The 27,182-nt window shown below is 42.2% G+C and overlaps 1 protein-coding gene across 1 annotated transcript; it reads right to left on the reverse strand.

Annotated features, from left to right (window-relative positions):
- Positions 1–2,978: 2,978 nt before the first annotated feature.
- jcadb (junctional cadherin 5 associated b) lies at positions 2,979–26,457 on the reverse strand. The gene is made up of 4 exons (XM_082172872.1): positions 26,191–26,457; positions 20,266–20,758; positions 4,187–9,669; positions 2,979–3,667 (listed from the first exon to the last, which is right to left on the reverse strand). The coding sequence occupies exons 2-4, from the start codon at positions 20,613–20,615 to the stop codon at positions 3,633–3,635; spliced, it is 5,868 nt and encodes a 1,955-aa protein (XP_082028998.1). The 5' UTR covers positions 20,616–20,758; positions 26,191–26,457; the 3' UTR covers positions 2,979–3,632.
- Between the last annotated feature and the right edge of the window lie 725 nt (positions 26,458–27,182).

Genomic DNA, 27,182 nt, shown 5'->3' on the forward strand with positions numbered 1-27,182 from the left:
AACGCTTTTCTGTGAGTGACATTTGGATAGATGACACTTTAACACAAGTACATCCCGCTTCCCAGATTTTCTACAGCCAATGAGCTTTTGTGTTGGACAATATTGCTCAAGCTTTCATGCATTATGATGTCAGAAAGTATCACATCTCTCCATTCCATAGCATATTGTATCTTAGAAGTTTCATTTTTCCTATATTGTTCCATACATATCACACATTACCATAGAGTATCTTTCACCTAAACTAATCCAAATCATTACATATCTATAGAGCTGTCCTCTACTTTGCAACCATCTACGTTTAACAATTAAAATTATCTGTACACATTTAGCTTGTTCATCGAAACACTCGTGAGCATTTATTGCTTCCCGAAGTTACCTGGGGGTTTAGGGTATATGGACACGCAACATTACAGTTGCTAACGTGTCTTTGTGTTTGCTTTTTGACCCTGTTTTTTAAAGTCTACATCGCCTGAATATAGTTCCCTAATTTAAAGTCGCACCTGCGTGAAACCTGGGTCACACAACATCATTCAAGGTATTTGATATATCAGACAAACATTCAAAACATGATGCACATTTCGACACTTGAGATATCAAACATTTTGGTGGTGTTTCAAAGTAACTCCTTAGGCTTATCGTTACTGGTGTGTGTTTCAAAAAGGCCACTCGATAGCTAAAAATTCTCTTTGAATCCAATCACGATAAAAATATGTTAACAAGGTGCTTTTAAAGTTGATACATCAAATACTGAAACGCTCATCCAACCCAGGTCTCTGTTTGACCTGCAATACATTACTGGTTTTAATTGTTACTGTACAAAGCTCTCCACACTCAGGGACATACGTTACAGTGTGCTGAAAAGTTCTGGTAATAGGGCACTATGGGTTCGAACCAAGAGCGATACGGTTTCTTTGATCGATTCGTCGGAAAATGAAAACAGTTCAGAGCCATTGAGCGTCATCTACCACCTTGTGTGGAACTCCTGATTTGGAGCAGAACAGCTCAGGTGACACATAAACATGAACAATAAAAAAATGAACGAATAAATAGAACAGTCCTCGTAAAACTGCCATACTGGTTTTGGTAAAGTAAAAAAAAAAAAAATTTATACCAAAATTTAAAAAGCGTTTACAAAACATTCATGTCTGCTCAAACAGAACCACATTGGACAGAGGGGTGACCACACCCCTTGAAAGCACTCCACAAACGGACCACATGTTCCAACAAACAACAAGAGAGGTCCAGGATGTCAACAGAGGAAAGGCTGGCGGGACGAAGACTCACTGGGGAGGATGGGAAGAGGCTGCCCCCCATGGACTGGTTTCATGATGGACTGATGAATTTGTGAGGTTTTAAATGGTACGAGGAACATCATGCATGGTGCTGCTTGAACATGGGAAGAGTTATTAAACCGTGTTCCAACCAGATGTAATAAACAAGAAATAAAAAGATTCATATTTCATCCGAAATTAAAAAATAAATGCCTAAAGAAAAAACTAATTTTTTCAGGACCATTAGATATTTTATTTATATATATATATGTATATATATATATGTAACGGACGTAGGCCAGTGAGAGCTGTGCGTGTAAACCTCCCTCCCCTCGCCTCAAGAGTCGCGCTAGCGAGTAGCACTAGCGGCCGCGGTCTTTAGCGGCATTGTTACTGCGTCCACCTCCCACACCGGAGACCCCGGTGTAGGAGCAGGTAGAGTAGGACTGGTTACATTTGGTGCCGTGATCCTGATGGGAGTGAAGTTTAGGGGGTTGAGTGTAATGGGCCAATAAGAGCTGTGTGTGTAAACATCACTCCCCTGGCCTCAAGAGGCATTGCTAGGCGACTGACGCTAGAGGCTGCGCGCCCGCCTCCCACGTCGGAGACCCCTACTCAAATCCCGGGTGGAGCGGGTCAAGTAGGACCGGATACATATATATATATTTATACAGTATATATATATTTAGGGTTAGTTACTTGTAATTATGCATAATTTACTGTTATTTCTATAGTAAGTACATGTAGTAACATGTAAATATGTCACCTTAAATCAGGGTTTCTCAAACTCGGTCCTAAAGGGCCACTGTCCTGCACAGTTTAGCTCCAACACTGATCAAACACACCTGAGCAAGCTAATCAATGTCTTCAGGATCACTAGAAACTCACAGCTAAGTGTGTTTGATCAGGGTTGGAGATAAACTGTGCAGGACAGTGGCCCTTCAGGACCGAGTTTGAGAAACCCTGCCTTAAATTAAAGTGTTACCAAAAAATACAATTACATTGTAAACGCACCTGGTTAGGACATGATATTATGATATGGCTTGCTTAAAGTCAAGGAATTAAAGCAGCGCGGTTCAGCCAGAGTGTTGGGATACACACATATGTTAGCTTGGCATGATACCAGTGAGAGTTGGGGGATGTTGTTAACTTAATAAATAAAGAGTGATTAAGGTGTAAAAGACAATGAAAATCAATTGTGGTCATAGTAATTAAGAAGTGTAGCAGAAGACCTTGAATACAGGGACAAGAAGTTGTTAATACTGGTGGGATGATTTAGTAAGTGTGATGAAGACTTAAACAAATAGCTATATTGCAAGTTATTAGCAAACATTGGTGCGCAGCGATAACACTGTCTAGACGATGAAGAAATTAATGAATGTTAGTGTAGTAAAGGGTTAGTGTGAAGACTGAGTCTTTGAGAAAAAACGTTGATGGAGCAGGCTAAGATGTGAGGAAGGAAATGGTTTGAAGAAAGACAAAGTTGTGAAGATGATAGGTTGTTTGTAAGGGGTTGTAGCTGGTTTTAAAATTAACTGATTGTTCTGTAATTTTTGAACAGTCAATACTTTCTTCTTTTCAAAAGAAGGTGACTTTTTGTGTGTGTGTGAGTGTGTGTGTGTGTGTGTGTGTGTGTGTGTGTGTGTGTGTGTGTGTGTGTGTGTGTGTGTGTGTGTGTGTGTGTGTGTGTGTGTGTGTGTGTGTGTGTGTGTGTGTGTGTGTGTGTGTGTGTGTTTGGTCACACAACAACATTTTCATTGTTGCTGAGTAACACACCAGACAACGTCCAATAAACCAATCTTTTAAGGAAATTGCAGGGAAAGAAGAATGATGAGGATGGTGAAAATGGGCCATGATGAGAACCGTAACATATGAAAGGGGTGGGGCATAGTTGGGAACCTCCTTCTGGCAGTGGAACAGCAACACTTAGAAAGCCAGCAAAGCTGGAACTGAGTGGGCGTGGAGTGGAGTTGATACACAATGCTCTTGTCGGAGTAGAAGGCCATTTCAGATGTCTCAGTGTGGTGAGGTGTTTAAATGTGTTCTGAATGCACGTGAGTGTCTGTATACATGACGATGACTTTGAGTGTTTCTGTGTCAGTTTGTGTGTGTATGTTTATGCACAGACATGTATTAGAGAGAGACGCATCGCTCAGTGTCTAATGTTGTGTGTGTGTGTGTGTGTGTGTGTGTGTGTGTGTGTGTGTGTGTGTGTGTGTGTGTGTGTGTGTGTGTGTGTGTGTGTGTGTGTGTTAATGTCTGAGTATGTTTCAATAGCATATGAGGATGAAGGCATTTAGCAGACAGCCAGGTCACAGTGCTGGAGGCTGGCCCTTAGTTGGATAACCTCTGACCTCTAGGCTACGACCTCTCCACCTGGCTGGGCTCCTGTGACTCTGAAAATGCGAATAGAGCAGAAATACATCATGTAAATATCTGAAAGTGTGAAAATAGCATTACTGTGTGCATGTACTTGATGTAAATAAGCTGAAAATGTGTCCTCCAATTAAAACAAGTTTTAATCCAATTAAGTTTTAAGATTCAATTCACTGCAAATTTGTCTTTGTGAATAATAATAATAATAATAATCAATGATTGATGGCTGATAGGCTTGAATTCTGAGTCAAGTTTGGTAGGCAACTGAACTTCAGGAGGAGGCCTCCATCTAGTGGCCATTCAGCATAATCAACCAGGACTTGTATAAGTGAGATTATTTTATTAAAAAAATTTTTTTTAGAAAGGTCAGCAAACCCTCATAATTGTACTTTCTCAACCATTTTTTCGAATTATATTAGTCTTAATCGATATTCTTAGTAGTATTAGTCAATCGTAGCATAAATTGCAGATTAAAAAGTACATTTCAATTTGAAGCTAAGGTCAAGTGTAGGACAAATGCTGCTGTAAAAGTTTCTCACCTTTTAGGGTTGCCTGATCATCTTTCGTTTCTTTAGGTTCACTGGTGACTGCAGGGAGGGTGCTGCCTTCTTTATCCACTAATTGAGTGATGTTTGAAGAATCCTGTGGGCCAGGAAGGGGGCATTCTTCCTCCCTTCCACATTCCCCCCACCTTCCCACCCCCTGCAGTCCATCCCAAGAGTCTGAGCTACGAAGGCTTAGGCGTCTCATTCGTGAGACAGTGTCCACCTCTCTCATGCGGGCAAGTCTCTCCTCTGAGCCATGCCCGGGCGGGGCTATAAAAAGAGCCTCTATTCTTTGGGAAAGTCCACGGCTCCGTCTATCTACACTTGAAACCTGACCTTCATCTGGACCTTGACTCCGGCCCTTATCAATGCCTTCGCCAGCAGCAACTTGTGTATGCTCCATTTTATCAGCATTAGAGGCAAGACTGCTATGATCGTCATCGAGACCCTGTTCATGCTTAAGTGTTTTTTGTTTTGTGTCCGAATCTACCTCTTTATCGCCAGTGTCTTGGGTATTTTTATCTAACTCCCAGTCTGAATCATCTGTGCCTTGCCCATCAATTCCACACCCACGCCAACCCCCCAGACCTCGTTTTTCACCACCTCCTTCCTGTCTGTCATTGTCTAAACCCCACCCCTCCTCACCAACACCCCATCTTTCAGCATCAAGAGACCGTCTCTCTCTGGACCAGAATCCACCTTGGCCCAAACTTTCCCCTTCCCACCCAGCTCTCTCCCAGTCTAACCCTAGAGACAATCTACGATTAGTGTAAGGTAGCACAGAAAGGGGAAGGTGATCTGGTGGAAATTCAGGACGTAGCTCTGAATCCAAACCTGAATGAGTCCACATTGCAGCCTTATTTGGCCTCAGGATCACATTTGGTTCTTTCTTTGCCTCTGAGGCAGTATCACTCTTTTGCTCTGTTCCTTCAGTAACAGAGTCTTTCAGCTCACATTTATCTTTCTCTGTTTCTGTCTTTTCCTTAGAAGTGTCCTCTTCTGTCACTTTTTCTGTCACTTCAGGTTGTTGGCTTTCAGGTGTCTCTGTTTGCTCTATTTCGGTCTCTTTTATTTCTATATGTTTCTGCACAGTATTGGTAGGATCGTCTTTTATTTCAGTGGCTAAAATGTTGTCCGCTTCATTCTCAACTGACTCACTGCCAGGAATGTCTTTATCACCTTTAACCTTGTTTGACTCATCAAGGTCTACTGCTGAACCCTCTCCTGTAATCAGAGTAGCAATATGCTTTTCGGCTAATGAAAGCTGCATCTGCCAGTCAGCAGGCACCTCAGGGTTAGCCTCTAAACCTGCTTTGTCACCAACCGGCTTTCCGGTTGCAAGGCTACAGAGCACACCCCTGTTATTAAGGAACCTGTTAGTGTGGCTTGTTACCCTCCTAAAGCCTGAGCTTCTTTCCTCTCTGAATACTGAGACAGGCTCCTGTCTAACTTCTAATGCTGAAGAACAACATGGCTGCTCAGAATCTATGGGAGGCCTACTAGGTATGGGCACATGCTGTGGGGTTTCGATGCTCATGGCACTTCCTGGTTTGGATTTGACAGAAGCTCGGCTAACGGCCCCAGATTCTCTGGCCATTTGGAGAGTTTGACAGATGTGCTCGTAGTCTGGGGGGCTGGTTAGAGTGGAGGCATCTTGCATGGGCTGTCTGTCAGCCCATGGGACCTCGGCTGCCATGGAAGAGGTGGAGGAGGTTTGTGCAGTCAAATCGTCATCTCTTTGGGTCTCTTTGGGGGCTGGGATTTCCAGCTTTACTGATCTGCAGGCTTTGCGTTGGGTTATCTGGGACATGACTGTTTTGTAATCTCTGAAACCTGGTTCTGGTGGGGGAGGAGCAGGACAAATCTCCTCTCTTAGCTGTTTGCTAAAGCTTACACTCTTCCCAGTCGATGGTCGGGAAAAGGCACTTTTCACCTCCCGGTATTCTGGGTCACTTCCGGGTACCAAGCTTGGCCGAAGAGTGGTTGCAGGAATTCCAATCGGATCTGAAGATAGCCTTGATTTAATGCGGTCAGGGATTTGCATGGAGGAACGGTTGGGAAGGTTATTGCTGGCAGTGCTGAGCTCCAGGATATCTTTGTAGGCCTCATTAAGATCCTCAATACACTGGTCTACACTAGGGCGTTTACTTGCTTGGTCTTGGGCCTCTTTATTGATGGTTTCAAGCTCCTCAATGGCATCCCATGGTCGCCGGCACACTGGCTTCAGCAGGAACTGGCCAAATGCCTCTGGGTTTGGCCCTGAGGCTGACTTTGCCTCTTCAGTCAGATCTGATGGTGGGGACTGAGCAGGAGGCTGTGTTGGTGGGGGGGGTGGAGGTTGAGATGGAGGTTGGGTTGGAGGTGGGGGTGGAGGGTGTGGCGGGGGATGTAATGGAGGTCTGTGAGAACCTGTGCTCTTGGTGAAGGTACCTGTCCGTGAAAAAGCACTGTTGCTGGATGGTTTTAGGCTTTTCTGGCCCTTCATGGGATACCCGTAAGGGGTGCTGGGGTCAGGACCTCCTGAGGTCGGTGGAGCTGCTGGAGTCGGTGGAACGGATGGCACTGATTGAACTGATGGAGCCGTCAAAGCCCCAAGAGCCCCTGGGGCAGCCCCTGGGGCAGCCCCTGGAGCCACTGATGTAGTATCAGCAGTAGCTGTTACCTCTGGGGCAGCAGGAGCATCTTGTGCTTCTGTATTTGCAGAACCTGGATTTGCATTGCTCTTTGTGGGCTCAGGGCTTGTTTGGGTCTCCTGGTCACGGTACTGGTCCCCTGGCCAAGCCCCAGAATACCTTCGAAGCTCATCATGTGGATTTGGCTTAATGATCCTAGAGCGTGAGTTCCTTCTGCGATGAGCTCTCCTTGTGGCTATGCTACTGGACCCACTGCCAAGTGTGAGTGCTTGTAGTTCCAAATCAGTGGAGGTGGTGGATGTGCTTTTGAGGCTTTGGTTTGGCAGGGAGCCAAGGGTGTTGCTGTTTTCGCTGGAGGAGCTTGGTGGTGGAGGAGGAGGAATTGGAGGAGAGATTGGTTCTTTCTCTTCATTGTTGTTCTGATCTCGAGATTTTGCACTGGACTGTGAAAGGGGCACAGACACGAGACAGAAGATAGTCTCACTGAGTTTCTTTTTCACACTCTTTTTTTCAGGTTCCTGGACTGGTTCCATCTTTACAGTTGACACACTTTCTGAGGAACCTTTATCCATGGATTTATCAGCCTTACCAGACTTGTCAGTGATTTTCTCAGCTTTTGTCTGGTCTGTACTACTATCTCCTTTGGCCTGCTTGTCAGCCTTAATCAACTTGTCAGTGAATTTCTCAGATTTACACTGTTTTTCTAATATTTTATCTGCTTTAAGTTGTTTTTCTAAAATTCTATCGATCTTCAAGTGCTTCTCTAAGAGTCTTTCAGCTTTACTTTGCTTGTCTGAAATTCTATCTGCTTTAATGGGCTTTTCAGGGATTTTCTCTGCCTTGACTTCAGGCTTAATTTGTTTGTCTGTATATCTGTCGACCTTGACTTGATCTGGGGTCCTGTCTACCTGTATCTGGTCAGTTAATCTTTCCACCTTTATTTGTTTGTCTGTAAACCTGTCTGGCTTTACTTGATCTGTAGGCTTTTCCAATTTGATTAGGTCTGTAACTCTATCTAGTTTCACTTGCTCTGTTACTTTGACTTGATCTGTTCTTGTCTGTTCAGCACCTCTCTCCACTTTGACCGGCTCTGTAACTCTCTCAACCTTGACTTGGTCGATGACTCTGTCAGCTCTAATCTGCTGGTCTATACTTCTGTCTGTTTTAATGATTGGTTGCAGGGGTCTGGGCTGAAACGCTATGGGGTACTTGGCACAACTCTGGTCAGATGCTACAGTTTCACTGCCCTTGTTCATCCCCTTGTGCCAGCGGTTAGTATTCTCCTGTTCAGTGAGAGCCGGTTTGTTAGTGTCCATGCTAAGACTCGGTCCCTGTGAAGGGAGAAAGGCACTATCATGTGTGGATTGTCCTAAAGTTGCAGCGCAGGGAAGCTCTTTGTTGACGTGTCGGATCTTGTCCGCGTCTGTGAGCGAGTTTCCACAGGGCCCCCCTGAGACATGCCTGATACGCGGGTCATCAAATGGGACATACTGCACGAGTCCTGGGCGGCTAGGTATGACAGGCCCTGGATGCACAGGCCTTCTTGGAACTACTGCCATGCTCCTGTCTTCACGCCGTTCTGACCACGACAATCCTGAAGTCCTGGAAAACCACTGGCCCATCTCTGCACTCACAGGCTCACGTTTCCATCGGACAAGAGCAGAATCTGCTCTGTAGTTCTGTCCACTCCTGGGTGGCAGGAATCTCCTGTAGGAGGGGGGTGGGATGTAACCAGGGGGCTCCATGCCAGTCAGTTCATGGTAAAACAGATCTGCCCTATATGCTTCTGGTCTTAAGAGCTCAGCACTTTGGGAGTAACAAATGGACCGGTCTCGTAGCAGTTCTGAGCTCTGAGAGTAACAAAGAGATCGGTCCCTTAACAGGTCAGCACTATGCGAGTGGCTGAAAAAACGATCTCGCAGTAGTTCCGCACTCTGAGAATGACTGACAAATCTGTCTCTTAGTGGTTCAGCACTTTGAGAGTGGCTGACCAAGCGGTCTCGAATTGGCTCTGCGCTCTGTGAAAAGCAAATGGGCCGATCTCTTAGAGGCTCTGCACTCTGAGAATAACAACCAGACCGGTCTCTGAATGGTTCTAAACTCTGAGAGAAGCACACTGAGCGGTCTCTGGATTTGGACACAGGTTCAGAGGACAACGTTTCCCAGCTCCCCCTGTTTTGCTGGTGAGTCTCATAAGACGGGGGCTTGACGGGGCGGCTGAACCGTGGCTTTGGTACAACTGCAGAGGGAGCATGACTTTGTGTCTGACCACTCCACCTCTCCCCTGCTTGCCATTCACTGTGGTATCGACCATATGGAGCAGAGCTGTTGCTTCTTTGTGTAGGGGGCTGATTTGCAGCACCAGTTTGAGGCAGATCTCCATAATGAGGATCCTCGGGGGAAAGGACTCGAGGGAGAGACTGGGACTTAGCTCGCACTGTGGCGGACACACTGCCCTCTGCTGGTCGCAGGCGGTGTTGCTGCTCCTGAGACCAATGTTCAGCCTCCCCATCTGACAGCTGCCGGCCCAAGCCCACTGCAGGGCGCCACTCCTCTGTGCCCAGGCTCTGGCATTTTCTCTCTGCAGTCACACGTAAAGTCTCTGGGCCTGAGTCTATTGGTTCCCGTATCCATGGGCCTTCCTCCCAGCGTGCCAGTGGTCTCTCAGGTCTTAACTCCTCAACAGCTAGCACTGGACCTCGCCATAATCCTCCAGACACTCTGAGCTCCCTGGGATCAGCATAGTCCAATAGAGCACTGAAATCCTGTCCCCTCCTTCTCCAGAATGAAATATCTCGCTCATCTGCATGTTCAGAGAACGTCAGGCTGGGAGCATCATAAAACCTAGCAACAGAGACAAAAACAGTTCATTAAATTTTCAAAAACTTTGACAATGAATTCAAAAACTTTGCAATGAATTACTTGTTACAACAGCTGCTTTTAAAAAATTAAAAAGCCTCACTTTTGTGGCCTTTTTCCATATTGAAATATAAAGCTTACACAAATTAAAATGGTGCTATTCTAGCAATCAGAAATTGTATCTTTAATGTTAAAAACAGATTAGGTTGCAGAACTGAATAAAAATGATATAGTATAGTCAAGGAAACCAGTATGGCTGTAACACAATGGGTTACTTTATGTCAGATATGTCATAGTTGACAATGGGCTTAGAACAAGCAAAACAGGGAGTAGAACATAGTTGATACTTTTATATTTGCAATAACAGCCAATAACAAAATCATCTGAAATCTGCCAACAATTAATGCTGATTAACAACATTGACAGAGAGAAACTTTTATATGCGTTACAAGCAATCAGTCATTAAAGAAAATCAATATGTAATAAAAAAAAATTAACAATATGCTAATTTATAGTTGCTGCATCCAAAAAAATAGCAGTATGGCTGTCAACAACATTGAAAGCATGCTAGTAACACTGTCAAAATAATAACATACATAAAATATGTTTGAAAAGTTGACATGTTCTGCACTGTGATTTGCTATATTCCAGCTAAAACAATTTTGAAACTAAGCTTCAACTATTTAGCCAATTCTACCCGAAAATAAACAGTGTGACCACAATCTTGACTATTCATGAATGAATGACTTTTATGAGCAGATTATTGTAATGAATCTCAAAAACAGACTCACAAACTCCAGCATTATTGGTTTGACAAATCCTTACTCTAACAAATATTGCACTGAATTCACCAGTCTGGTTACTGAATTATTGAACTGCAAGTCATCAAAACCTTTAATCACATACACTTCTAAATGCACCAAGAACTTGGGACAGATAAATTATACATAAAACTGAAAAGAAAATCCAATGTAAGTATCATATTGTTTGTAGTGAAAGCTAATTTTCAACACTCTAAAATTACAAAAATGTATTTAGTTATACACTGGTTAGTCTGAGACCAAATGGTCAATACATATGACATACAGTGAGAATATCACTGAATCTGAAAACAACAATGAATCACCAACAATAAAATTTTAAGCAATTTCTTATCATCTTAAAAAAATAAGATTGGCCTTAATCATTTTACATATCTTTTTTCTAAAAATCTAAAATCATTCCTAAAAATGTCTTCTCTAATAATTGTTCAATAACCTCACCGTTAATTCAAGTTAATTCTATTCTAGTTTTTTAATTGAAAAACATAAAGACTTTTTTCTTTTAGTAGTAGTATTTATTTAAGGTCAAGCAAGAAGCATCAAGCCAAGCTGACACTTTTTTTTTAAATGTCAACATCAACACAATCTTTACCAAATCCATTTGGGGCATATTTCTGGAAGTCATTAATAATATAAAGACTGAAAAGAATAGGACCTAAGATGGTTCCCTGGGGGATTCCTACAATTTTATGGGGTCTTATTATTAATCATATTTCTCGTGGTTTTTAAAATATGCATTTTACAGTGATGTGTATTATGAAATGGTTTGTGAGACTTAAAACAGTATAATTATTGACTAGTTGACTTATTCATTTAACAATTACAGGTCTAGATTCATCTACACATTCACACAGACCTTTTGTAATAAATCGCAAAAAGATATGCACTAGTCGAACGGCCATCAAGTAGAAACCGTCAGTTTTTTGCTCAACAAGCGTCATATCCAATTATATCTTTTTAAGGCCTGTTTTTTTGTTTGTTTGGTCTGTAATAAGGTAAATAAACAACAAATAAATTTGCTTAAAGAAAAAAATCAGAATCAGCCCATTTGCTTATAAAATAAATCAGAATCGGCCATGAAAAATCATGAACGGTGCATCCCTAATATTTTCCACTTAAAAAATCTATCAGTCAATCAAATTTTGTGATAAACATAGGCAAAAACTTTACCATGGCTCTAAAGAAATTAGTATGTAATTTAAAAAATAGTATGTAATTAAGGGCCCTATTTTAACGATCTAAGCCCAAGGTCTAAAGCGCACGGCGCAAGTTCACTTAGGGCGTGTCCGAATCCACTTTTGCTGGTTTAACGACGGGAAAAATGGTCGGCGCGCCAGGCATGGTCTAAAAGGGTTGTCCCTATTCTCATAATGAGTAATGGGTGTGTTTTGGGATTTACGTGCGTTAAACCAATCAGAGCCTCATCTCCCATTCCCTTTAAAAGCCAGCTGCGCTCGTGCCATGGCAGATTCGCTATTTACATGACGGAATTTGATAGTGGAAAGACCGAAGCCGTCTCCAGAGCAAACGGAACTGCTCGTGCGCGAAGTAAAAGTGTGCAAGCAGACCATCTACGGGACAAGCCGGATTCCACCATATCTTTATGTACACAATAATAATCTTTTACATTGTAATCCTTTTATTTTAAATATTTGGCATGTTTGTGTGCTGCTGTGCGTCCCTGTGTGTTTAATAAGCAGAGTGTACGCGCATTGTGGACCCGCCTATAGGCGCACATTACTAACGCGCTCATTAAATAACAAAATATTTACAATTTTGCGCCATTGACTTTAGACCAGGTTTCAGTTGGTCAATGGCGCAGTCTATTTCTGTTGCCTCAAAATAGCAACGCGCCAACAATGCGCCAGAACACACCTCGTTTTCAGACCAGCACGCCCATGGTCGCACAAATGGGCACAAATGCATTTGCTTTTTAAACAACGTGGCGCTGGACGTGAAAATGATAACTGCATTGGGCTGAAACTAGCAAAGAACACTTGCGTTGCTCTTGGCGCTGCATTGCGCCGGGTGTAAGATAAGGCCCTTAGTCTGTTTAGCATAATGACAAATAAAACACTTTTGTTGACGAAAAAGGTTTGTGTTTTACATAACACAGGTGTCATTCACTGTCACTTTATGCACACACAAATGCACCTCTGGGTGAGCTATACGTGTGATTGCATTCACATGGCCGATTCCTTTCAGATTACATCAATGTTGCCAGTCTGGATTTTTGAGATAAATCACAGTGGAATGGATTAGCCAACAACATGAAATATGGATAAAATCTATTTAATTTTTTTTTATTAGGACAGTCTTCAACAGCAGCACACACATGGCATGACATCCACCAATATTTCAGTGGTCTCAAAACATATTTGGGCACATGTCAGTTGTTAATGTGATGAACTACCCCTAGGTGAACTTGATGGGAACTGACTGAACATCAACTATACATCACCACAAGATGCTAAATTCTTGGCTCTGAAAAGTGAAGTTACAGTAGTTCTGAGAAAAGCTTTTGTTTGCAAATACCCCTTGATTTGATATTTTCTTTAATGCAATGGTGTTCATTCATTTTTAATTGTGACCAAAGAGCCCAGATAGTTTTACAGCACCCAGCCACTGTTTATGTTACAAAAGAATATTTGGGACATAAACATGGATGGAACATTGCATACAAAATACAGATAACCCAAAATAAATCTGCTAATAACGTGCAATATTTCAAACAAAATATATGTCCTTTATTAGTATCAACGTAAAAGGAATGTTAAATGCTTTAATGTGTCACCAACAGGTTATCGCCACCACTTTTACCAAGATCGGTGTTCACTAGATCAATCACATTTTTAAATAGCTATACTTACACATTTATATTTAATTCAGTTGTCGAGCATTTGTTTGAGTATGTGCTTTGTAAAATTGTAAAGTGTTTTTACCTGCTATTGCAGTTGTCGATGTTAATAAAGAACTTCTTCATTGCTGGAAAATGGTAGAAGGTATTTTCAGGTTTTATATCAGGATTTGCATTTTCAGGTAAATGTCAACTTAATTCAGCACTCTTTTTGGTCTCACAGTTTTGACATATTACTGTCTGTTTACTGAGAAAGAAACCGCTCCAAATGATTCACACAGAGAATGCATCCAAAATACCTGGTAGCTCTGTTAAAGTTGTTAAAGCTTGCACCTTTCACAGAGAAGAAAGTCTAAGCAAAGGACATTTCGCATCGCAAGGTAGGAAGACATCAAAATATGTTCCATTCCGTGACCGTTAAGCTGAAAAAGAAAGATGCCTGAAAGTCATGGTTGGTGATCAGTTTGTGCGTAAATGTACGTTTTTGACCAACGTTTTTTGAAGTAATTCTAGCGAGAAATTATTATTGTAGTAAATAAATATTCGCTTAGTTGTCAACAAAGCTCTCCCTATTTTGCTGTAGATCATTAAACCGTTACACTGCCTCAGATGTCTGTCCGAAATCAGTTTCATGAGGTACATTAATCTGCAAATGTGCATAGAAAACCATTTCCTGATAGGGCAGCGAGGCAACAAGTCAGCTGCCAAAGTTCCCTTTCGAAAGGGAACTCGCACTGCGTCAGAACGCTATGGGGAATGCTTATCTAATCATGGCAATCCTATTGGCCGGTGACAGCCTATGACATCATCACTAGTGCGACCCGGAAGTATATAAGGGGAGCCTGGAGAACATGGCAACATCATTTCGTCTTCAGGGACTGTTTTGTTTGTACGCTTCAACCTGAAACTTCAAAAAGGTAATCATGGCTTGTGAAAAACGCTTCAGGAAGTGTGTGCATCCATATCTAAGATATTGATACTTGATGACATACAACTTGTGTGTTTATTGTTTGGGCTAAGAGCATGCACGATCAGTTCCTGAGGGATCTGCTTGTGCCACTGTGAGTTTTTTTCCCTTGAGAAAACTCCACTCTCGTCTGCTCTCTTCTCGAAGGAAAAGGGGGACAGACATCTGTACCACACGATTCAGGTCCCGCTCGCGCTGAGGCAGAGTAGAGACTGGAATCGTGGGGTTTTTCAGAGGGAGCTCGCTGAGGATTTTTAGCGAGTTGTTAATCTCTCACGCCCTTCAGAGACTCGCAAGAGTGAGCTGCAGGATGAGGATGTGTTGTCACTACCATACTCTGATCCAGCAGCGAGTGCTCTGCTGTGTATAAAAACAAACAGCCCAAGAGAGAGGGAGATGGCTGATGAGGGTGAAGAGGATATCCAACCCAAACCCTCACGGCCACCCTGCACCGTGTATGTTAAGCGGTTGAGTGTTATGGAACGTGCTTCAATGATGCTTCTGCTGTTGTTGGAGCCTGTGAGGGAAGAGACCGCTCGTGACAGACGTCACGAATGGTTTCTTTCCAGCCATAAAGCTCCAGCTCTCGTGAGCCTTCCATTCCTGCCGGATCTACACAATGAGATCGGGAAGGCATGGAAGAACCCGTATTCAGCGGCCATTCATCGTCATCAGCGAACTATACTGATGTTGAGGGGATGCGCAAACAAGGGTATATGTCGATGCCCCAATTGACAAGATGTTCACAAACTGTCTCACGGCTGGAGAGGCATCGACACTTAGTGCTCCGGCCCTGCCTCTTAAGCCACTAAAATATGACAGCACGCTTAAATGTTAGGGCATACGCGGTGGCGGGTCTGGCGATGACTTGCACACAATGACGGTTTTGCAAGCATACTAGGCTGATCTGCTGACAGATTTGAAGCATTTAAATCTCACCCCAAGCGCTTCTTGCATCAGCCTGAGGCTGGACCTATTATAAGTTATTCCTTCAATTTGGAAACCTCCTGTAGGTCTGGCATCAGGTTTGGTAGTTAATGCGCTCTTTCGTGCTCTTATGGTGATAGGCCTCCATTTTGTGAATGTCGTTTTTAGGCCATCGCTCTATGGGCAGCAGGTTGAGCTCTATAGGTCTTCTCCCTTTACGCAAGTTTTTAGTAAGGTTGAATGACAGGCCACGGTTCCCGGTTAGGAAGTATTAAGGGGGTGTTAAATATGGTTTTCATAGGATGGTGAAATTAGGGCCCTGAAGTTCCCATATATAGGTAGGCTATGCATACCCTTCCCATAGGCCTCCTCTTATGTTAGAGTCGTCAGGCTTATATAACGGGTAGTGCCAATCTGTAGTAGTGAACAGGTTGGCTGTATGGAAAATTCTCAAGTGAGGCCACCATTCATCCGAGCACCTAATAGACATTTTTGTGTGAGATGGCTTCCTCCCCATCGGGAGTTATTCTTCTGTGGTCACCGCTCTGTCAAGCTCCAGATAGAACTACAAAGTCAAGCATTGGCCCTCTTCGGGCCACCTTGATAGCCACCTTATACTAGAGCAGCAGTTCTCCTCTCACTTTAGAGAGTCATTGATATTATAGCTCTGAACTTAAGTCACTTTATATTCGTGTGTCGGCCCTCACGGGGCCGCCTCGATTTTTGGCTTAGGCTTAGTAACTAGGAAATTGGTGGTGGTTTGCTAAGCATTCTCGCCTCGAGCCTCTCAATATCTGAGTGTAGGCTCCTTAGAGCTAGAACCCATCAGCGTAATTTATTCCTGTAAATCTAGTTGTTCCTAGTACTGGCCTCCTCTTACAACAAGAGTTGTCTAGCCAAGGCCCGCCTTTTGCACTAGGCGTAAAAATGCTAGTGGTGTCACAGGGTAGATAGCAGCATAGGTAGCAGGCTATCTTAAAAAAGCCTCCTATGCATATATCTCATGGGCGTTGTCAGGCCTCTTCTCTCTAGAAAGTAAGAAGCAGTATGCTCAGGCCTCCGCCCGTTAGAGCTGAGTACTGTAGCTAGTAGCCTTAAAATTGAAAAAGGATTTTTTTCCGCTGAGCCCCTTGAATATAATAATTCAAGTCATAAGGTTGAATGTCGTTAGCCACTTATTGTGGCCTCCATTTCCTTGGGTTTAGTAGAGAATGTAAAATCTGTCTTGTAAAAATACAAGTTAATAGGCCTCGACCCTGATACATTCCTCAGGATCATGCTGATAGTACTCCCCTTGTTAGGGTCTTTATTTAGAGTACTTTGCTACCCATAGCTCGTATGATATCATCCTTCACCACCCAGGCTCAGGTAGAGACAGATTAGTTACTCCCTCTCACTCGGAATGGTTGAGCCTGGTGGATCACCCTTAGAGCCGAAGCACTGCTTGGGCTGACGCCCATGACATTCGAAGCTGTAGGCCTTACAATAGGCCTCCTCGATAGTCCGGTAGCGTAAGATTGTACTCCCCTTGCTTTAAAGGGTCGATAGCACTTCTGCTGAGTTCCTTGCCACTGTTGCCTTTGGCTTGCTCAGTTGGGGATATTTTGGGGATATTTAATTTAATTTGATCAATCAATAAATTCCTCTTGAAACAAACTTTGTTGTATTATTTTAATTTAATACTGTGAAGCTGCTTTGATACAATCTGTATTGTGAAAAGCGCTATACAAATAAACTTGACTTGACTTGACTTGAGTACACTGCCTGTTGGCAATGTAAACCTTAGAGCTGGAGGCGCTCCCCTTATTAGGGTCCCTTTCAGAGTGCCCAGCCTCCACAGGGCTCTGAAGCACTGTGTAGATCCAGGATCGAATAGAGTCACTCCCCTTGTTTGCAAGGGTTAGAAAGCGCTATGCTGAGTTCTTCTCTCCAGGATGCCTGTCTCTATGATCCAGTCTGTGAGTGATTACTGCCACTACCTGCAGTCCTCACTATCGGATGCCTCCACAAGTAAGGCAAGTAATACTAGAGACTCTATTTTAAAAAAGCACTGCCCGGGCTGACGTCGATGAAAGTCGAAGCTGTAGGCCTTACTTTAGACCTCCTTGATAATCCGGTAGCGAAAGATTGTACTCCACTTGCTTTAAAGGGTCGATAGCACTTTTGCTGAATACACTGCCGGTTGGCAATGTGAAATAATTATAACCAGGCCCACAGAGATGTCTGTGAGAGCACCTGACTTCTGTGGCTAGCTCTGCTAACAGTCCCGCTATCAAGTAGTTAGGCCTTGACAGGCCCCCTTGAAGGCAGATCCCCAACGAGTTGGATGCTTGGCATTGCAAAGGCAAAACCTAGCCCAGAGCCTGGTCAATACTTATCAGGTTTTGAATATAGTGTTCCAGAATCTATCTGAGGATCGTTCTGTATGAATACTTAGCTTCCTAAGTCAGTTTGGAAGGTCGAAGGACTCTCACAAGGCCTCCCTGTTAGATCAGCCCTAGAGCTGGAGGCGCTCCCCTATTAGGATCCCTTTAAGAGTGCCCAGCCTCCACATGGCTTTGAAGCACTGTGTAGATCCAGGATTGGGTAGAGTTACTCCCCTCGTTCGCAAGGGTTAGAAAGCGCTATGCTGAGTTCTAGTCTCCAGGATGCCGTCTCTATGATCCGGTCTATGAGTGATCACTGCCACTATCTGCAGTCCTCCCTATTGGATGCCTCCACAAGTGAGGCAAAATATGTTAGAGACTCTGTTTAGCAAACAGACAGGTTGTTGGCAAGACTAGGTCATTAAATTAGACCAGGTCAGCCTCCCTGGTGGCATGTTGGGTTGACTTCATGTCCCCCTCAGAAAGTGACTGGATGGGACTCCTTTGGACCCCCTGGCCATATTCCCTTAAAGGAACCCCTTCCATGGAAGTTGTTGGTTCCAAAGCCTTTGAGCAGTCTTGTTAGGCCTTCATTGTATTGGAGGCCTCTTTGAGGCTTATAGCTTGGGCAGTGGCTGTAGGGAATACTGTCACTGACAGCCTGTATGTGACCCAAAGGGGGAGTGTTTTTGGCAGTGAAACCGCCGTTTTTTTTAACGTTTTTGTCACAGCCATAATTTGGGTAGATTGTTCCCCATAGCATTCTGACGCAGTGCGAGTTCCCTTTTGAAAGGGAACGTCTCAGGTTACGACTGTAACCTATGTTCCCTGAGAATAGGGAACGAGACACTGCGTCTTTCCGCCATGCATCGGGGATGCCTGCTGAACAGTCCCCTCAGACGATAAGTGGTTGACATGTTCTCCAGGCTCCCCTTATATACTTCGGGTCGCACTAGTGATGATGTCATAGGCTGTCGCCGGCAAATAGGATTGCCATGATTAGATAAGCGTTTCAGACACCGGTTCACGTGGAGGCGTTCTCCATAGCGTTCTGACGCAGTGTCTCATTCCCTGTTCTCAGGGAACATAGGTTACAGTTGTAACCTGAGACATTTTCGGAGGCAGCCCGAGTTTTTGCTACCTTACGATTTAAAAGAGTGATTCACTCACGAAACGTGCATCGATTCGCTAGTTCTGATTCTAAAAAGATGACAGAAAACACTGGAAATAGACTGTAGCCTATTTACTGTTTTTAAAAATATTTTTATTTCAATTGCTACAATTTCTTTCCTTTTAACTTTTGGTGACATATTAATGGGTTATGTAACTCTAAATACGATTTTTCTAGTAAAAAATTGGACATGAATACCCTCTCAAGTCGTATTTACTGCTGAGAAACTCAGGCCTAGTTTCACAGACAGGGCTTAGATTAAACCAGGATTAGACCTTAATTCAATTAGGACATTTAACTAGCTTTTATAAACATGCCTTAGAAAAAAAAAAAAACATTACAGGTGTGCATCTTGAGACAAAAAAATTGATCTATCAGTGGAAGTTGCTTTCAGTTAAAACAGCTCAAACATGCATTTTAGTCTGGGACTAGCTTAAGCCTTGTCTGTAAAACGGAAATTTGTCTTCCGAGTTTCCGAGTTGGGAGCACCATAAAATTGGGGACAGTGGGGAGAACGTTTGCTGCTGTGAGTGGTTTTCTTTAATTGTTTTTTCCACAACAACTACATCGCCTTGGTTTTTCATTGAAGTACTGCATATTTACATGAATAACCATTTGAAGCATATTATATGTTTTAAACACAGGGAAATCAGCTTATATTTGATTCCTGTTGACTCCTGTTCTTTCCAACAACAAAAGCACAAGCAACGACAAAAATGTGAATTTATGAAAACGGTGACGTCATAAAATATTAACCTCCCCGGACATCTTAGCGACATTTTGACACCGTTTGACTTGCTTTAGCTTCACCAAACACAAGGCAAATTGCGTCCACGTTGTACAAACAAATGCATCCAACGTTTCTGCTAAGAAAGTAACTGTAAGCAGCCAGACTGCGACATGATTTTACCGCATCTCTCGTGTAGACGCAGTCAACCAGATAATGATAGATGTCTGGATAAGATACCTCAGGTAAACGTTAAATGTTCTGTGTGAAAAGTTTGTGACTCAGTATAGCCACGTAGTGTTTCTTTACAAAGTGACATCGCCAGCTACTGGCCTGGCATGAATATTACAGCGCTTTAATCGTTTTCACAGATCCGTGTGAACTGGGATCATTTTGACATTGTTGTCATTTGTACGTGAAAAATGGAAAGGAAAAACTTTACCATTTTTAGTACATCGTTGTCGTGTAAACGTACCCTCAATCTAAAGAGCCATTCACACCAAGAATGATAATTATAACAATAATTTAATGTTTTTATCATTCATCAGCTGAAAAAAAAAAAAATAGAAAAAAGTGATTCGTTATAGTTATATAGGACTTCCCTGTTCTCAAAGAATTAGAACGATTATTAAAAGGTTATGGTTTTTGGCGAGAACTCCCCTAAAACAGATGCCACTAATTTTTGAAACATTTAGTTTCTCAACATGACACTTTAATGTGGACCCTTATGACAGTGCACACTTACCCACTGTCTGTAGCTAGAGAGTCACCCAAAGGTTGCAGGTCACCAAGGAAAGCGACAGGAACCTCCAATCTCCGTTGAATCCTCTCATGGCCCTCATTGATGTTGTTGTTGTTCTCTGGATAAGCCTTCACCGGTGCCGGTCTGTACACCACCGTACCCGCTTCTGCTCCCCCCTCTGTTGTCCCAAATCCATTCAGAGTTCCACCACCACCAGGCGGCCGGTTCTCTACGTTGTCACGGCGACATTCGTTGTTTCGATTGTCATAAGGCGCAGAGGAAGAGGAGGAGGCAGGGCCGCTCCTGGGCAGTTTGTATCCATGAGAGATCAGCAGGTCCTCCACACTGTACATGGTGTGCGTGTGTGTGTGTATGAACAGAGCTGGAAAGGGAGCCCAAAGGTGTGTGTAAGTGTGTGTGTGTGTGTGTGTGTGTGTGGCCTATGGGCAGTGCTGGTGCAGCAGGCGGGGACACAGCTGCTCAGCAGAGGCCATCACTGGAGAATAAGAGAGACAGAGAGAGATAGAGAGAGAACATTACACTCTAAAACAATAACCATCTGCTCTGCAGAGACCTTACCATCTTCTTGGTTGAGCACATGAAACTTTAAAGCTACATACAGTATTTATTCGTATGATCTGATGCGGCCACACCCAGTCAGGTTATTATATGACCAAAGCACAAAATGCTTAAAGAGGTGCAGCTTAAAGTCACTGTGATGCTCTGCTCCCATCTTACTGACATAATCTAGGGCTGCATGGGTGATATTCTTCAACATGATACTCAACGTATCAGAGGAACCCGAACTTTGATCATAGAGTCATTGTTGCCAAGCAGATTTCAAATGCTTAATGCAAGAAATATAATACAGTAATGATCCGGTTCAAAATTAGCAAGGTGTATTTTTCACTCTGTTTCTGTGAACAAACGGAAGAATATATTTAATCATTTTTATTTACTGTATATACACTTTTATAAGAATACAAAGTCATAAATAGCAATGTTTACAGACAGACATACATATATTTTTAATAAAGCATTTTTAAAATGGAAAAAATGGCACTTCAGTGTGTTTTTTGTTTTTTGTAAATGCATTGCAAACAAATTAGTTTTGAATCAATCAATACATTGAAATACAGACAGTTAAAATGGATACACAGAAATCTAACTCTAATGCCATTTTTGCTACTGAAGCTTAAAAGTATAATTCACCCTAAAATGAAAATTCCGTCATTAATTACTCATGTCGTTCCAAACCCATAAGAATTTCGTTCGTCTTCTGAACAAATGAAAATATTTTGAGTGAAATCTGAGAGCTTTATTCCTCCATTGACAGCCTATGCAACAACCAGAAAGGTAGTAAAGACATCATAAAAGTAATCCATGTGACTCCAGTGGTTTAATCTTTAATTTTATGAAGTGACGCAGGTGCTTTTTTTTACAAAAATATTAATCTCCAACGCATGTTGTGTTGACACGAGAGCAAACATTGTTGCGTGAACGTGTGTTGGAGATTAATATTTTGTGCAAACAAAGCACTCACGTTGCTTCATAAAATTAAGGTTAAGCCACTGGAGTCACATGGATTACTTTGATGTCTTTACCTTTCCGGTCCTTGAAAGTGGTAGTTGCATAGGCCGTCAATGGAGGGACAGAAAGCTTTCAGATTTCGTTAAAAAGATCTTGATTTGTCTTCCGAAGATAAACGAAAGTCTTACAGGTTTGGAACGACATGAGGGTGAGTAATTAATGACAGAATTTTCATTTTTGGGTGAACTACCCCTTTAAAGCATTTCTGCACCGCAAATGCAACTGCAAAAATAATATTTTCAAAAAGGTATCCTGAAATAAATAATGTAGTGTGGAACTTGTTTTTATTATTTAAACCAAAACCAAGAGCATGCATTTAAAATAATAATAAGTCATTTTGATTCCATGTTGACTTTTAACCAGGAGCAACAGTTCTCTCATAAGAAAAAACATAAGTGCCTAAGTTTCAATGAATAATGTTTATCTACTATTACTAACAAGCATATTTAATACAGTAAAAATCACACAAACAAGAGACTTAGCCTACCTACTCACAAATCAGCAAATACTGATTGCTGAATTTATATCTTAATAGTTGTTCAATAAATAATCATATAAAAACACTCTATCTGCATAGTTGAGAGAGCAACACTGTGTTTCCATGGTGATTTTTAAATTACTGAACCACACCTCTGTGCTGAATGTATCCTAGCAGTAACCTTTGGCCCCCACAGTGACCTTAACTTGACCTTGAACTATGCTTCGAGAAAAAGAGAGACAATGACCTTGACTCATGCTCGAAGGAGCTCTGTGTGCATGTTTGTGTGTGTGTGTGTGTGTGTGTGTGTGTGTGTGTGTGTGTGTGTGTGTGTGTGTGTGTGTGTGTGTGTGTGTGTGTGTGTGTGTGTGTGTGTGTGTGTGTGTGTGTGTGTGTGTGTGTGTGTGTGTGTGTGTGTGTGTGTGTGTGTGTGTGTGTGTGTGTGTGTCTGCCGAAACACTATCTTGTTTTCTTGAGTAACGCTCACACCGATTTGATGAGTGGCATTCGGTCAGGTTGAATTCACAGTGAGCCATGCAATACTGCCAGCTACGCTTGAGGCTTTGACTAGATCCTTCTCTAACTAGGCAGGAGCCTGCTTACCGCACTTTTTTTTTTTCATTGTCAACACACACACACACACACACACACACACACACACACACACACACACACACACACACACACACACACACACACACACACACACACACACACACACACACACACACACACACACACACATACACACACACACCTGACCTCTGGATGACCTCTGTGGAAAATATGTGCATGAATTCTGCACTTACAGTGTATTAGATGAATGATATAGCCGGCAACCTGTGTATACTTTATCCTGTCTAATGATACTACAAAACTGCATGCAATGCATAAAACATGCATACTTTTTTCACTTTGTTTCTGTTGGCCATCTGAAAACCTCGTTGTGGGCAGGTTATCACATTGCAGAATCATTAAAACCACTGATGCTTTAATAACCGATGTAAATTAGTCAAATATGGGGTTGAAATTAGAGTGAGGTTGATAGTGCATTTCCCCTGCCAGCTGCAACTGTGATTGGTGTGGTATGGGAGTGACATCATCACTGTGAGCAGCCAATCATGTTCCACTGAGTCTGAATCAGCTGTAAGCAATTCTGAGTAAAAATAAATAAAGAGTGAAAAACTAAACAATGCTGTTTGATACACAGCTCTTGCTCTTATACTGCCTATGACACAGTTAAACTAGCCACCTCCCTCCAGTACTGCATTCTGAACAATACGAATACGAATGAAGGGACCATCGCAGCGTGATCGTATCACACCACAAAGTAGTGTTCCCTATTCAGTCGTAAGGATCAGGGAAGAGAGATGGCAATAGTCAAAGTGTGATTTGACCATGACAGCTGCTGTCAATGATAGCACATCGGTGTTGCTGGGTAGAAAAAGGGGTGTTGCTGCCTCATGTTGATTGAATATGAGAGTGTCACAGCATCACCACTGGAATGGAGGTTCATAATTACAACCATTGACTGTATCCCAGAGGGGGACTTCACAAAACACTGATCTGACATCATTTATCTAATCTCGTCATTTTCAACTCTTCTGTCATACTAACATATCAATTTGCACCCTATAACAGGTATCATGTATGTGCATTATGCAAAAAAACATGTTCACATGTAAATAAATTATCTTTTGACTTATAATTTATCCTTTATTTAACATTGATCATTGAAAAACTTTGAAAGTTGAAAGATAAAATGAGAAACAAATCACTACAATTGTTTTTTAATGATTTTATGTATTTTTTTTCTGCAGATCTCCATTACATAATAAATGCTAAGACATAAAGACGGGCTATATTTTGCATGCCTATCATCATGACAACAGCAGCTGAGACATGTGTAAGATAACAAACACAAACTTCATAAACACACACCTACAGGAAAGACAAATCACAATGAAATGTTTTTAATATCTCAAGTGTTTCTCTTTGTCAGCAATTAGATGGGGAGCAAATTAAGGAAGTCACTCAGACAGACAGTTCACATCAAAAAATTTAAATTATGTCACAATTTATTCATCCTTATGCTGTGTCTATCCTGTATGACTTTCTTTCTTACATTAAACGCGGAGGGAGAAGTTGGGCAGAATAAAAATCTCAGTCACCATTCGCTTTCATTATATGGCAAAACGATGCAATGAAAGTGAATGGTGACTGAGGCTGTCTTGCTCCACGGAAGAAAGAAAATCATAAAAAAAATTAAAAAGCGAGTAAATGATGACAGAATATTCAAAATAGGATTTGATGAAAAAGATGCATGTAATCTCACATGTAGTTTCTCAACAGTCTCACAAACTGTGCTCAGATTCACCACCAATGAAACGCCTCGAATATGAACTCAAATTTTTCTCATCAAATTTTCCAAGACCAAATTATTTTAACCATGTCATTTACGTTAATTTCTAATTCTATACTCATATACCCAACTATCCTTTCATTTATATTTCAACCAACTACTTTCAGGAAAAAAAAACATCTGCAGCAAAGTTGAAACATAAACCATAATAGACTTTTAAATGAAAGTTAATTTAATCCTGTCAAACAAAACACTTGTCCCCTCACTGCATGCTGTGACAATTCTTCCAACATCACATCACCTCCACTTCTATTTCTGCTCACTTCTATCATAGCGTTCATTAATTAAGAAGTCCAGCGGGTCTATTTAGAGCCTGAGCACTTCACCATGGACAACAAGCCTAATATGTTTACCTTTATCTCAATGAAAGGATTACATAAACACCTGAACATGTGAAGATATCAAAGCTGTAAATGAGCAACGTCTAAGCAACACAATCTCCCTGTGGGCACACACACTCACACACACGCATTGGTCGAATGCACTGTCTCTAAGGAGCAGGCCCCGCTCGATGCTCTAGTGTCGGGCACACAGGTAGCTTCCGTCAGCACATGAGCAGGTGATAAAATCACCCCTCCATCACTTTTTACAGAATACACTTTTTAATAGGGGGCGAACAGAGATTGAGTTATTAAGTTAAGTGTGCCATAATTAATTAAGAACTTAGCACAGAGGGAGAGAGGTGGGGTAGAATGGGCAAAGCAGAGCAACACCCAAACGCACCAGCCATTCCCTACCCTATGAGAGGGGATGTTAATATTAGAGCAAGAAGCCCAACTCTAATGCAATTTCCACCTCTCACTTATTTCATTTCGCTGAACATCTCCACTGCGCCACAAACACACGCAGCTCCTGATGAGCATCAACGCGGCGCACAAGCGCGTAATATGACCTACAGCATCAGCACCAGCAGCATCAGCAGCGCAAACGTGCTATGCTGGCAAAGCCATACTGCAGTGTGTGCCACGGTATACATCAAACAGGCCGCTCAAGAATGCTTTTAAAAGTCAAAACGCCCCAAAAAAAAAAAAAAAAAAAAAAAGCACGCATACGTAGCGCAGCGCAGCGCCGCAGGTACAGAAAACACATTGCACAGACTGAGTGGGGAAAATACGCTGTCATAATCCCATTTCAAATTTTACATATCCTCCCATATCAACATAAACACATAAATGGCCTAGACTCGCACCGGTAAACGCAAACGCAAGGTGTTGGATGCGTTTTTCGGCTCTCCGCACCATTTGCAGATGCGTCTTTTGCTTGAGTGTGTGTTTATCTTTTGCATTAGGTGGAAAATACACAGGCACGCGCGCGCTCGCGTTATACTGCTCCTTAATGGAAAAAAATACATGCATGCACGCGCCGGCTGCAGATGTATGTATTTGGTCGTTAAAAGGCGCGACGCGCTCGGATGTCATTTCAAATGTATATGTCTTACCTGGTGCTCGTTTGCGCGGCCGTCGCAGTTCGCCTGCGCCCAGCGTCAGAGGCTGCAGGACGCTTCAGCTGAGCATGTCTATATCAGCGGGCTCTCCTCCTCTCTACGCGGAAGGAGGAAAAAAACGGCGTTGGCGACAATGGTTTCTCCCGAAGTGTGCGCGAAGTTTATTTTCCTTCCTTCGCCCTTGTTGACGTCAGACGTGCGTGAAATTGCTGCTTGATTTGACATTTAGTGGAGCTCGGTGCGCCAGCACTAATGCGGAGCCTTCCATGCTGGTGGCGAGTGTGTTCTGATGTGAGCAGGGTTCAGTTCATGCTAGGTGTGCACACACTCTCAGAAATAATGGTTCCAGCTTTTAAGGAGAGCCTTTAAGTTCCACTAAGAACTTTTTTATCCTCTAGCTCGTTGGAAAAACATCTAAACCCAATATGAGGATCTGAAAAACGTGTAATATTGCATCAAGAACTTAGTTTATCTTCAAAGAACCCTACACGGGCAGATATGGTTCTTAATAAAAAAAAAAATATTTACTGAACATATAAGGAACAAGAAAAAAAGAAGAAGAAAAAAAAAACCTTGAGAAAGTTAGAAAACCAATGAAAAAAGAAACAATGCATCGAATGAAGAACCTGTAATGTAACATCAAGAACTTTTAGCCTATAAAACTATGGAGTGAAAAAAAGACTTTGGTGAGAACAGAGATATTTTTATACAAATATTTTATATTTCATTATATTTGTATTTTATATTTATATAAACAAAATGTTGTCCTACACAATAGTGAAAAATGGATACTGATAAGAAAAGAATGTGTGTGTGGCCTGGTAAACCCTACATTATAGAGACAAAATGTCCCCACAAAGATGGCAATATCCAAAATCCTTGTCCTTGTGGGGACATTTTTGGTCCCCATGAGGAAAACAGCTTATAAATCATTCTAAGTGATGTTTTTTGACAATGTAAAAATGCAGAAAGTTTTCTTTTATGGG

This window comes from Leuciscus leuciscus (genome assembly GCF_965113295.1).
Source record: "Leuciscus leuciscus genome assembly, chromosome: 6".
Taxonomy (NCBI): Eukaryota; Metazoa; Chordata; class Actinopteri; order Cypriniformes; family Leuciscidae; genus Leuciscus; species Leuciscus leuciscus.